This window comes from Trematomus bernacchii, unplaced genomic scaffold (assembly GCF_902827165.1).
Source record: "Trematomus bernacchii unplaced genomic scaffold, fTreBer1.1, whole genome shotgun sequence".
In the NCBI taxonomy this organism is placed as follows: Eukaryota; Metazoa; Chordata; class Actinopteri; order Perciformes; family Nototheniidae; genus Trematomus; species Trematomus bernacchii.
In genome coordinates this window covers 793267-807700 of record NW_022987691.1, presented here as the reverse complement: position 1 = coordinate 807700, position 14434 = coordinate 793267, and the positions used below count along the sequence as shown (strand labels likewise).

At 42.0% G+C, this 14434-nt stretch overlaps 1 protein-coding gene across 3 annotated transcripts; it reads left to right on the top strand.

Annotated features, from left to right (window-relative positions):
- Positions 1–214: 214 nt before the first annotated feature.
- Positions 215–9757, top strand: LOC117489097 (serine/threonine-protein phosphatase 2B catalytic subunit beta isoform-like; the record flags this gene model as incomplete). 3 transcript variants are annotated; one of them, XM_034138336.1, is given in 4 exon segments in its annotated part: positions 215–299; positions 1788–1886; positions 5268–5294; positions 8983–9156. In XM_034138336.1, coding segments are annotated over 3 exon segments (194 nt in total), but the record flags the coding sequence as incomplete, so codon positions are not given.
- Between the last annotated feature and the right edge of the window lie 4677 nt (positions 9758–14434).

Here is a 14434-nt window from a genome sequence, read left to right as displayed (position 1 = left end):
AGTATAAAATATGTATATCCTATATATATACACAGTCAACAGACACATTTACACATATACACACATTAAGATAAAAACACAACAATCAATATATACAAAATAACAGTCACTTCAATATATTATATTTTATATATGTTTTAGGTACGTCCATTAACTCGTAAAGCATGTACGCAGCAGTATTGAGTATTTCACTGTTTCCTTCTCTGTGCTCCAGGTGGGACGTCAGCGATGCGTAAGGAGGTGATCAGGAATAAGATCCGTGCCGTGGGGAAGATGGCTCGAGTCTTCTCCGTGCTCAGGTAACACATCGACCTGCAGAGATATGCAGCCTCGTGCTCTTTATACACACCTTACTTTATTTGGTAGACTTGGTAGTACTCTTACATTATGGCTCTTTGAAGGGAGCCGGATGTTATGGCTCCGTTCCTTTCCGAGAGCCGTTCAAAAGAGCTGTTTTTTAAGGGGGCGGGGCTAATAGGTTTATCTGCGAAGCAATCACCAGGATAATGATTGACTGTATTGCCAGAAATCTACTTTTACTCACAGAACAATGTATAACTTGCTACATCTCTCAGCCAGACTACTACTCAAGCAGCGTGCGTTATGCCATCATCTACGGAACATTTGCATTCAGGAAAGCAAGTTCCTGTAAAGGCGAGTGGATTTATGGCAGGCAGTGAACCAACGATAAAAAGAACGGCTCTCACCAAGTACGACTCGGTTCCCTTCGTTCGTACCAAAGAGCAGTAGGTAGGTAGGTAGGTAGGTAGGTAGGTAGGTAGGTAGGTAGGTAGGTAGGTAGGTAGGTAGGTAGGGTAGGTAGGTAGGTAGGTGAGGTGGTAGGTAGGCGGTAGGTAGGTAGGTAGGTAGGGGGGTAGGTAGGTAGGTAGGTAGGTCGGGGGTAGGTGGTAGGTAGGTAGGTGGTAGGTAGGTAGGTAGGTAGGTAGGTAGGTGGTAGGTGGGTGGTGGTGGTAGGTAGGTCGGTGGGAGTGGTGGAGTGGGTGGTGGGTAGGTAGGTAGGTGACCTGTGGTAGGTAGGGAGGTGTGTGGTAGGTAGGTGTAGGTAGGTAGGTAGGTGGGTAGGTAGGTAGGTGGGTGGGTGGGGTGGGTGGGTAGGTAGGTGACCTGTGGTAGGTAGGTAGGTAGGTAGGTGGGTGGGTGGGTAGGTGGTAGGTGGGTGGGTAGGTAGGTAGGTAGGTAGGTACAACGCAATGTACACAAGAGAAATTAAGCCACAAGAAATAAACAGTCCAAAATATTTCAGAAATAAAATAGCATTAAAAAGATTCCACTGCATTTCCACTTAATCTGTGGAATGTAAATAACAAATAAGGTATTTGGATGAATCTTATTACTGTATTTGTACATGTATATAAACACAGTCAGCATGTATCTGGAAAAATCTGTGGAAGAAACATGTATTGTTAAGTCTTTAAGATTTTTTTCAATTTTCGATTTGGTCAAAATGTTAAAAAGTCCATCCCAGCTTCTCCAAGGTGTGGTCTTTAGATATCTTGTTTTGTCGACTAACACTCTATATCAGTGATAAAATGGTATTTTGGTATTATTAAGGGTCCATTTCTGTGATTTTCAGGATCACAAAAAGCAGTTTAAACCAGAAAATGTCCATATGTGTGCTCTCTGTGGGCTGGTTTTGATACAGTTTGGGTTGATTTTGAAGTTTTATCATCTGGATCATTTGGATTGGACAGATTGCCTATTATTGCCTCTCAGGTGTGTGTGTGTGCTGCTGAAATGTAAAGTGTGTGTGCTGTGTGTGTGTTCAGGGAGGAGAGTGAGAACGTGTTGACGCTGAAAGGCCTCACCCCGACCGGGACTCTTCCTGTGGGAGGTGTTGTCGGGGGGGAAGCAGACCCTACAGACTGGTGAGTGGGTTTTATTCTCCGTAACCTCCATCTTCCTCCTCCTATCTACCATTCAGCTCCACCCCCAAAAGTGACATTTCCCCCCCCCGCCCCCGTCACCCAACATGTGTTTTCAAACGTGTGCAAACCTTTTTATTTTTTCAAGGTTCAAGGTAAGCCTGAGCCAGCCCTAACTATAAGCTTATATCAAAGATGGGTGAGTAGTTTATTCTGCCGCCGTAGGATCAGGGAAACGGTGTGAAGACACACACACTGATGTGAAGGTTGATGCATTTTCTATAATAAATCCATACTTAAAAGTCTCCTATCGTGCAAAATGCACTTTCTGATGTCTTTTCTACGTCACCATGTGTCCCCGGTGCGTCAGGAGACTCACGCAGCGTCAGAAAATAAAAGCTGATCCAGGTTTGCGTCCGATATGACGTAATATCTGAAATGTGGGCGGGCTTTACACCCACGGGCCAATCAGAAACGTTGCTGTCAGAAACAATGCGCCACGTGTTTTGGACGTAATATGGTCTGTGTTTACATTAGCATCGCTAACAGTCAGAGCTAACCTGTACTGGAGAGCATGTGTGAAGAAGCAGGAAATCAAAAGGAACTCACCTTGTGATAAACCTGAGAGAGAGAAAGAGTTTGAGCTCCATACTGTTTCAGAGAGAATCCTTGATGTGGTTTGGAACATGATATGGAGTTTCATCACGGCAGCGTTTAGCTGAGTATTAAGCTACGGACCCAGAATCAGCACTTTAGTAACAGGGCTGAAATAGAGGGATGTCTAAAATGCATGATCTGTTTGGTATTTTGAGCAAAACACTTCACAGACATGTTTTTTATATATTATATATATATTATAGACCCATAATATATGCCTACAAATATCTTGATAGGTGACCTTTAAATCCTGCTGAAACCAAAGGTAGAAATTCAGGTACATTTATCTCATACTCAAAAGATGGCTGCCGTGTCTTTGGCTCCTCTCCAACTCTGCACTCCAAAGCATTTGTATTTTTGTATTTTATTATATATGTTGCTTTGTTGGAGGAGCTCAGGTCAGAACAATTATACAATATAAACATCTCAAAAACGAAGATAAAACAGTAGGTTTCAGGATCAATGACCCACAACAGGAAGTGCTCTCTACTCTTAGACTTGAGCGCCCCCCCCCCCATGTCCAGACCTTTAGATCAGAGCCTCGCCCACCAGAGTGCATGCTGGGAGTCTGGCTCTGTTTCGCACGAGGCTAACAGAAGTAGCAGAGCCATGAAGGAGAAAACCACCTGATGGTGACCTTTAGGAGAATGTCATTGTCCTTCTCAGTTCTCAGATCAACGAGAGAAACAACAAAGAGACCATGACAACAAAAAGATGATGAATGAATATTTGTTAATGCTGTGTCTCAATTCCAACACTTCCTATAGTCTCCGCTCATAGCTAGCTAGCTTGTTAGCAACAGTATCATTTGCTGTTTCAAATTGTTACACAATGCTCAAATTAAACTAAAGAGTTCTCTCCTGCTGATGTTCAGGTGTATATCAGTATGTAGTGTCTCTACTTTAAAGAGTCCTCTCCTGCTGATGTTCAGGTATATATCAGTATGTAGTGTCTCTACTTTAAAGAGTCCTCTCCTGCTGATGTTCAGGTGTACATCAGTATGTAGTGTCTCTACTTTAAAGAGTCCTCTCCTGCTGATGTTCAGGTGTACATCAGTATGTAGTGTCTCTACTTTAAAGAGTCCTCTCCTGCTGATGTTCAGGTGTATATCAGTATGTAGTGTCTCTACTTTAAAGAGTCCTCTCCTGCTGATGTTCAGCGTGTATATCGGTATGTAGTGTCTCTACTTTAAAGAGTCCTCTCCTGCTGATGTTCAGGTGTATATCAGTTTGTAGTGTCTCTACTTTAAAGAGTCCTCTCCTGCTGATGTTCAGGTGTATATCAGTATGTAGTGTCTCTACTTTAAAGAGTCCTCTCCTGCTGATGTTCAGGTGTATATCAGTATGTAGTGTCTCTACTTTAAAGAGTCCTCTCCTGCTGATGTTCAGGTGTATATCAGTATGTAGTGTCTCTACTTTAAAGAGTCCTCTCCTGCTGATGTTCAGGTGTATATCAGTTTGTAGTGTCTCTACTTTAAAGAGTCCTCTCCTGCTGATGTTCAGGTATATATCAGTATGTAGTGTCTCTACTTTAAAGAGTCCTCTCCTGCTGATGTTCAGGTGTATATCAGTATGTCGTGTCTCTACTTTAAAGAGTCCTCTCCTGCTGATGTTTCAGGTGTATATCAGTATGTAGTGTCTCTACTTTAAAGAGTCCTCTCCTGCTGATGTTCAGGTGTATATCAGTTTGTAGTGTCTCTACTTTAAGAGTCCTCTCCCGCTGATGTTTCAGGTGTATATCAGTATGTAGTGTCTCTACTTTAAAGAGTTCTCTCTTGCTGATGTTCAGGTGTATATCAGTATGTAGTGTCTCTACTTTAAAGAGTCCTCTCCTGCTGATGTTCAGGTGTATATCAGTATGTAGTGTCTCTACTTTAAAGAGTCCTCTCCTGCTGATGTTCAGGTGTATATCAGTATGTAGTGTCTCTACTTTAAAGAGTCCTCTCCTGCTGATGTTCAGGTGTATATCAGTATGTAGTGTCTCTACTTTAAAGAGTCCTCTCCTGCTGATGTTCAGGTGTATATCAGTATGTAGTGTCTCTACTTTAAAGAGTCCTCTCCAGCTGATTTTTCGGGTGTATATCAGTATGTAGTGTCTCTACTTTAAAGAGTCCTCTCCTGCTGATGTTCAGGTGTATATCAGTATGTAGTGTCTCTACTTTAAAGAGTCCTCTCCTGCTGATGTTCAGGTGTATATCAGTATGTAGTGTCTCTACTTTAAAGAGTCCTCTCCTGCTGATGTTCAGGTGTATATCAGTATGTAGTGTCTCTACTTTAAAGAGTCCTCTCCTGCTGATGTTCAGGGTAGGGAGTCTCTTTACACAGAGGGGACACATGTTGATGTATAAAAGTGGATTTTGCATAATAGGAGACCTTTAAAAGCTAAAAAACTAAAACACTTAGGACAGTGAGTATATGGAAAACTCTGAATCCATACATGTTGTGACACATTATGAACTGAAGGGATGAAATCAAGGCTTTAAAGGGTTTGTAAATAGTCATTAGTTCACAAAGTGCCCCTTCCCCCCTTTTAAGATTCTTAGCACCAAATCCTCCTCTGCACACCTGTAAGTCCTGATGACCCTTTAACTCCATCTTAGAGCTCCTCACTGACATGTTTCTGCTGACGGTTTCACTCTGTTTGTCTCCGGGGGTTTTACATCACTGTTGTTGTGTTTGTTGTTGTTGACGACTGCCTTTTCTCCTCCTTTAATTCTCTTTAACGTAGCTACCATTGAGGCAGCTAAAGCACAAGGTACGCAGTCAGCTGTTCACTCTCTGTGTGTGGTTCCCTTTAAACACTTCTGTAGTCCTGTTCGTGTCTCAGTTTCTATCCATCACGGCTGTGTTACTCTTGCATTATCAGCGTCTGTTAGATAACCCTGATACCAGGACTGTCAAATGTTATGAAGCACTTTAGACGTGCTAGATGGCCGATAAGATCAGATGTACTTTATTCATCACAAAGTGGGACGTGTTTTTGTTGCAGCAGCATGTAAAAAAAAGAATTGCACATAATAACCAATTAAAAAAGAGTAGAAAATACACATGTAAACGTTGACGCTGAAGATAAAGATCTAAGTACTCAGATGTTGTACTTGAGTAAAAGTAGAAGTACTCAGATCTTGTACTTGAGTAAAAGTAGAAGTACTCAGATCTTGTACTTGAGTAAAAGTAGAAGTACTCAGATCTAGTACTTGAGTAAAAGTAGAAGTACTCAGATCTTGTACTTGAGTAAAAGTAGAAGTACCAGAGTGTAGGAATACTCTGTTACAGTAAAAGTCCTGCATTCAAAATGTTCCTCAAGTAAAAGTAGAAAAGTATGATCATCAAAATATAGTGAAAGTAGCGACAGTGAAAGTAGTCATTGTGCAGATTGGTCCATTTCAGAATAATATATATGATATGTTTTATAATGATTGATCATGAAAGTGTTTTAAGAGCCCAGTGTCTCTCCAGTGAGCCCAGTGTCTCTCCAGTAAGCCCAGTCTCTCCAGTAAGCCCAGTGTCTCTCCAGTAAACCCAGTGTCTCTCCAGTAAGCCCAGTGTCTCTCCAGTAAGCCCAGTGTCTCTCCCAGTAAGCCCAGTGTCTCTCCAGTAAGCCCAGTGTCTCTCCAGTAAGCCCAGTGTCTCTCCAGTAAACCCAGTGTCTCTCCAGTAAGCCCAGTGTCTCTCCAGTAAGCCCAGTGTCTCTCCAGTAAGCCCAGTGTCTCTCCAGTAAGCCCAGTGTCTCTCCCAGTAAGCCCAGTGTCTCTCCAGTAAGCCCAGTGTCTCTCCCAGTAAGCCCAGTGTCTCTCCAGTAAGCCCAGTGTCTCTCCCAGTAAGCCCAGTGTCTCTCCCAGTAAGCCCAGTGTCTCTCCAGTAAGCCCAGTGTCTCTCCCAGTAAGCCCAGTGTCTCTCCCAGTAAGCCCAGTGTCTCTCCCAGTAAGCCCAGTGTCTCTCCCAGTAAGCCCAGTGTCTCTCCAGTAAGCCCAGTGTCTCTCCAGTAAGCCCAGTGTCTCTCCAGTAAGCCCAGTGTCTCTCCAGTAAGCCCAGTGTCTCTCCAGTAAACCCAGTGTCTCTCCAGTAAGCCCAGTGTCTCTCCAGTAAGCCCAGTGTCTCTCCAGTAAGCCCAGTGTCTCTCCAGTAAGCCCAGTGTCTCTCCCAGTAAGCCCAGTGTCTCTCCAGTAAGCCCTGTTTGTAGAGGAGAGTTCCCTGTCAGAGGAAAGCTCTCTAAGACTCAGAGCTCAGAGCGGGGCGTCCCTGCCGGATGTTTCCACAACTTAATCCTGTTAGTTGTTTATCTGCAGACTGCCCCCCCCCTGTGGGAAGAGCCAGGAAGTGCTTCTGCAGTCATAGGGACTCTTATGTTATCTAATATCTAATATCTATCAAATATAAAGGGTTATTTCCACTATTCAATAATAACTTTTCACTTCCATTCATACCTTAGATATTCATCTCAACTGTGTATTCATTATTATTATTATATAAAAACTACTAGTCCACCGTTTAATCATCTTATTAATTTAGCTGTTCAATAATTACTTTTAGCTAAATATTTAAATGATTTAATCACTACTTTAAGTACTCAGATCTTGTAGTAAAAGTAGAAGTACTCAGATCTTGTAGTAAAAGTAGAAGTACTAGTTCACAGACGTCTGGTTCTGCAAGAGCTCCTCTGCCCCCTTGTTCCTCTGTTATCGAACATATAAAAAGTGAAATGATGTAAGAGTTTGTTTCTGAACGAGTTTGCTTTGTATCTGCTCACGTTTCCTCTGGTTCCCTGGATGTTCCGGACGTTTCCGTAAGTCTCCTCTGTGTGAGCTGTTTCTGTGACGGTAGTTGTGGTTTTCATGTGTTCTGTGGCAGGACAAACCAGTCTCACAAAACAACGTGTAATAGCGACGTTCGTCCACACGGAAAAACGTAGTATATTCACAAATAACCCTCTCAAGACGTGACATGGATACAATATGTTTTCCTATTCATTTCTAATGACCGGTGTCCGTGTCACGTGATCGCAAACTTTCCCAGCGTGAGGGGAAAATCCTAAATTGTAGGATAGTTTGTCCGTTAAAATGCTTTTTGATGACATTTCCAGCGAGAAGTGTATATTGTACTTTCAGAATCGACGTCCAGTGGATGAGTAGGATCCATAGTTTGATAGATATTACGAAGATTATTTGAGCTCCATGTATTTTTTTACAACATATTGTATCCACGTCTTGAGAGGGTTATTTGTGAATATACTACGTGGTTGTGGACCAACGGAGCTATTACACGTTTTTTGTGAGATTGGGTTGGTTTCACTCATCTGTTCTGTGGCAGGCTGTGCGTTCACATCACAAAGGCTAATTAAACACAAGAAGAATAGACACTAGAGCAGCGGCTCCCAACCTGTGGTCCGCGGCCCCCTAGTGGTCCGCGAAGGCATTACAAGTGGGCCGCCACATAATTTGTAAAACATTATGATTTGTGTGGAAACATTTTCATTATTAAGATTTTTTTAATTACTTTCTTGATCCTCCTTAGCAACGGTCATTAAAGTCTTTGACAGCGGTCTGTTCTACTGGATTAACAACGTGTCACATGTTCTGAATTGACCAATCAGAATCGAGTATTCAACTAAACCGTGTAATGCAAATGTCTGTTTGTTACTGATGGCCAGCTCCATTTCTAATTAAAATAAAAACCGCTGCACTAGAGGGTAGAAAGGACTTGTATTATTATTCTATTTCTACATTTTCAGAAGCAAAATACTTTATTTATCGAGTGTTTTTAAACCCCAAGACCCAAGGCAGCTTTACATGAGGTCAGGACAGACAACAAAACAAACAAATAGCAAATAATAAAGTAAAATGAATAAAAAGCAGGAGGACTGTGATGGGTTAGGGGTCAAAGGTCACGGTGGACATGCAAGTGTTTCATGAAGACCTGAAAAAGTCCAGGGATTGGCAAGTAAATACAATCTAATGTTTAAATAATGCACACTATGAAGATGATGTCATTCGGTACATCGGCTTCTTATCATTGATTTTAAGCTAAAAAATAAACCTTGCTCAAGGGCGTAGAGAGGAACTGGGACCTCTCCAAGTACCAGGCCACTCTCTCTATATTAACGTCTGTTCGGGGAATTGAACCGGCGACCCTATGGTTCCCAGGATAATTACCTACAGATTGAGCCACCGCCGGACGAGTTCAGGCACAGTTGCTATAAAATAATAAAAAACATGTTAAACAATTCAAGTTATAGTGTGCGTTAGAATATAATTAAATACAATAACAATATATTTAAATAATGTACAGTGACCCCCTGAATATGAAGACGTCCTATGAATCATTCTGAAGCCATTGGGAACCCTGAATGTTTAAATGTTGGGACATCAGTAGGAAGTTCCTCCAGGGTTTCTCCACCCTTTTGATTCATTTGATGTGTTCTCGTTTCTCCGCAGCCATTCAAGATATCTCCCCCACGAGGAAGATCCGAAACTTCGAGGAGGCTCGCGGTCTAGATCGTATCAACGAGAGGATGCCGCCGCGAAAAGACGGGAAGACACCCGACAGCATCAACACCAACAAGAACGGCACCGACGGATAGGGAACGGAAACACCTTCCTCTCCATTTCACCTCCCCCTCTTCCTCTCTCTGTCCTCCCCCTCTACTGAAACTGCCTCTCCCTCGTCTTCATCAGTAGAAAGACGAGGGAAAGAAGCGGACTCGTCGGTAGATCAAACGCAGGCGTCGGCGCTGAGAAACAAACAGGCGCTCTAAAGGGAGGGAAAGTATTTATTAAAGATTACATATATTAGATTTAGTAGCGACATTCAATGAAGACACTTTGCAGGCGTATCTAAAAGATTATTTTATAAACTTGAGTTGGGACGGATAGATGGATCCAAGCAGTTTTAGTTTCCTTTTAAAAATAATTGTTCTCCATGTGTTTGGGAAAGAGCACAGTTAACACTTCTACAAACAGAGCAGTGTTTCCTTGTGTGTTTCTACGCTTTCCGACGGGTGCGAACACGCGTCAACAAAACTCTTCCATCAGGAGAAACACGCTGCAGCTTCAGAAAGGACGCAGATATAAAAACACAAATGTTCCCGAAACATCTTCAGCAGCTTGACAACACGTGCAGCGTTTAGAGAACTGTCTCTGTTGTTGGAAACTTACCTGAAATGTTTTATGGTCTTATTTTAACAATGTGATCACATGACTCCTTCTGATGTTACTGCAGATCTGCTGTGAGCTAGCTAGCTAACGTAGCTAACCTAGTCATTTCAGATATACTGAAGGTGGGAAGTAGTGAAGTACAAATATTTTGTTACTGTATTTAAGTACATTTTTCTGGTATCAGTACTTTACTCCACGACTTATTTTTCTGACGACTTTTTACTTTGACTTCTTACATTTTGAAAACAAATACCTGTACTTTCTACTTCTTACATGTTGAACCCAAATACCTGTACTTTCTACTTCTTACATTTTCCAAACAGGCTGGTTACTTTAGTTTGAATGTGTGTTTGGTGGTGTGATCATTATTATTTAGAGTCATTGCGTGCCTATTGATTTGAACCAAGCCCCCAGGAAGTGCGCCGGACTCTGAGGAAAATATTCGTTGTGGCCAAACGGCGGTACTACACTTCCGTATCAGTCTCTGGGCCCGGAAACACTTTTTCCCATTGACTTACATTGGGAAAGAGACATCTGTAAATCGTTGGATAATTTTTTTTTAACTAAATAAACTACCCAGTATGAACACTTGTATAGCCCTTATTAAAAACATTCGGTCCTCAAGTTGTAAAAATGTGCTAATAACGTTATTCTGAGAGTTATTTTCCTCGGCATTATGAACACGCATCTGAGAGTGGGAGCTCGGGGGCGGGGCTTAAGGGGCAACTCAACTGCGCATGCTCTGTGAGCGCACATACGGGTTCTTCTGCTCTGACAGCCAGGCATGCTGGGTAATCTGTGACGTTTCGCTCTCTCAAAAGTTGGGCCATTTTGTCCTCATGAGCCAATGAGCAGCTCTCATGGGAAAGAACGAGACCCCGCCTCCCACGCTGTATCCAGTTCTTATTATACATCCATGATTTGAACACGATCCGTGTATCAGGTACTCTTTAAACAGCTAGTAGTTATGGGTACTTTTTACTTAAGTACATTTCAAAGCCCATACTACTTTACTTTTACGTGAGTAAAGAAGTTTAGTCAGTACTTCTACTTTTACCAGAGTATTTTTAAACACGAGTATCTGTACTTCTACCTGAGTAAAGGATGTGTGTACTTCTCTGGTGACAAACACTCCCAGTTATGAGACGACTAACTCTGAGACAGTTGTTCAGCCTGAACGTCCCCAAGCGCTCCGGTGAAGATGTTTCTTTGTGTATTTTAGAACGTGTTTTTTTATCTGCATCGTTTCTCCTAATGGAAGAGATGTTGACGGTTTTGCACCTGTTGGCCACCGTATGATTCGGTGGAAAGATAAATTATGTATGTGTTAAAAGGTGAAAAAAGAACAAGGGAAGTTAATTATATCCGAACAATTATTGAAGATTAATCATTTTATACTTGAAGCAGATATTTAATGAGGACTTAAAGTCGTATTTATATAAAAATGTCCACAAAACTTTGAAGGAATCCCCAAAGATGCCGAGTGCATTTTTGTTCAGTGTTTAGATCATAACTTACAACACTTTGTTCCCGTGTTGTAATGTGTGCATCCTTCAGTGAAGTGAAGGGTTAACGATGCTCTGTGTTCGCTACCACTTGTGTTCACTTGATGGAAACTAGGATAAACCAAAAAAAAGGGAATTACAGAACAGCAAGTCTTACTCCGTCAACACAACGACCTGCCGACACTCCCACAATTATAGTTCTTACTCTAATACAGCGGTGCAGGGATGAGGTATTTCTGTGTTGGACCCTGAAGGCAGCATCTCCCTGGTCCAATGGGATTTCTCCATGTAATTTTGGATTATTTCTGAAATTAATCTCCGTGTCAAACAAACGTTTCTGATACTGACACGTTTAGTTCAGCAGGATAATCTCCACATATTCACACCACTTTATGATTTCTGAAGTAAAAAGCTAATGTTGGGCTATAAAGGAACTACAGCACGGTCACATGACTTCACTTCACCACCGCTAAGCTAAAGGTGGCTAATGTTGGGCTATAAAGGAACTACAGCACGGTCACATGACTTCACTTCACCACCGCTAAGCTAAAGGTGGCTAATGTTGGGCTATAATGGAACTACAGCATGGTCACATGACTTCACGTCACCACCGCTAAGCTAAAGGTGGCTAATGTTGGGCTATAAAGGAACTACAGCACGGTCACATGACTTCACGTCACCACCGCTAAGCTAAAGGAGGCTAATGTTGGGCTATAAAGGAACTACAGCACGGTCACATGACTTCACGTCACCACCGCTAAGCTAAAGGTGGCTAATGTTGGGCTATAAAGGAACTACAGCACGGTCACATGACTTCACGTCACCACCGCTAAGCTAAAGGCGGCTTATGTTGGGCTATAAAGGAACTACAGCACGGTCACATGACTTCACGTCACCACCGCTAAGCTAAAGGTGGCTAATGTTGGGCTATAAAGGAACTACAGCACGGTCACATGACTTCACGTCACCACCGCTAAGCTAAAGGTGGCTAATGTTGGGCGATAAAGGAACTACAGCACGGTCACATGACTTCACGTCACCACCGCTAAGCTAAAGGTAGCTAATGTTGGGCTATAAAGGAACTACAGCACGGTCACATGACTTCACGTCACCACCGCTAAGCTAAAGGCGGCTAATGTTGGGCTATAAAGGAACTACAGCACGGTCACATGACTTCACGTCACCACCGCTAAGCTAAAGGCGGCTAATGTTGGGCGTGATGACGTTTAATCGTCTCATCTAGACACTTGTTAGCAACCGGCGTTTTTAAATCCACCAGTGGGGTATTTACTGAAGTAATTTATGTCGTAAAACAAAACGTTGACATCTCTTCAGCTTCTGTTAACCATAGACCTGATTTCAGACCAAAAACACATTCAGAAACCCATTGACCTCGAGACCAGGGCACAGGAAGTGCTAAAATGCTGACTCATGTCCAGGTTTTTAGGACTCATTCCTGCACCACTCTTCTTCAGAAATCAGAGGAACTGCTCGCCATAACACAAACTGATTATCACTATATCTTGAAAAATATCAGTTTTTTTAAACATTTTAATTTGTGTTTTACTGTCAAATACTTAAAAACGTGGTGTTATGTTGAGGCTTTCTAAAGCTGCATCAGTGTCTCCATCTACTGCTGATTATACAGAATGTTTTTAAACGAGGGGAAACGCGACGGAGTCCTTCCCCCCCGCAGGGATGATGCTATAAAAGGTACTGTAATCATCTCAAACATGGCTGACTCGTGCATTCAGTATATCATTTGTATTATTTTTACATACAAAGAGCTTGCAGGCGTGTAAATGCTTTCACCTCCGCTCCCGACCCTTTAAGACGTGCTTTTTAAAAACTTTTTGAAACAAATACACAACAACTCCACCGGTGCTTCGACACACCTGACTGTAACTCTGCAGAAGAGGCTGGGAAACCTTTAAGATTTGCTATTCTCTTGTGAATTTCCCCTTTTTGTACGTCACGAAACGAGGCGTTTGAGCTCATGTGCCATTGCCACCTTGGCCACACACGTCAACATCTCTGTGTGTGTGTGTGTGTGTGTGTGAGAGACTGTCAATCACACACCATTTAAGATCCAATGTCATGTAATCTTATCTTTAAAGTTTCCAAAAATGTTGTCGTTCTGTTCAGTAGACTTCTGGGAACGCTCCCTGAAGATGAAGTATAGTGCTGGAGATATTTGTACACTTTCAAAAGCAAACTTTGAGGTAGAAAAAGCCCGTTAGCCAAAACCCAAGATGGCCACCAATGATGACTCGGTAATGTCATTTTGTTTGCCATAAAATCCCTATATAAATTATCTTGGTGTCAAATCATACAATTAAGCATTTTAAACCAAATTCAGACGTCAGGAATTACAAATGCTAGAAGACTAGTATGAGTATTCAGGGGTTTTTCTAGAAAGATATAGTATGAGTACTGTGTCTCTGATCTTGTTTATAAGATATATCAATTATCTCGAGAACATGACACTCGTAAACAAGATGTCTCTGCGGACGTAAACAACGACGTGACGTCGGAGCTCCGTAAAAACAAAGCTGTCTCTGCGTCTACGCTCCGTTTGATACTCACATTTCTGGAGGAATTATACCGTTTTTGACGAACAGAAATATTGTTTTTTGGTATCACTTTAACATTTTATGGGGAAAATCTGCATTTTGGTTTGAGGGCGCAGCGCTCCTGTTACCCGGTGTAGACAAAACCCTAGTATTAATGTGGTGTAGTGTCTCAAATGCTTTCTAATAAGCCCCACATTTTGAGTTTGAAATGACACACAAAGCTCTGGAGAAGTTTTTGTGATTTCCCCACAGTCAAAAACATATGATCCAACACCAATCATCAAAATGCATCCAGTGGTTAAAATGATGTGGAAAAATACTGATTCCACGACTGGAAATGGCGGCTATCTTGGAAAATGGTCCCTCTATTTTTAAATAAATGGCCCCCGAGGGATGACCATGGACCTTTCGTATCACTTTTGAAAGATGACGGCTATCTGCAGCACTACATTTTTGGTTTACATTCATAACTGTGATGTTGAGATTTGTTTTTAACGGCTTGATTGGGCGAGCCGCAGCGTATACTGACCTCCTGTTAGGTCCTATACATATCTCGCAGAATGTAAAAACACTATTGTTCTTTAAATATCTTGTAATAGCTGTAAAAAAAACTGTACCGTATTTGTCATGCGAGGCCATGAATCTTTTACGTAGATGTATCAC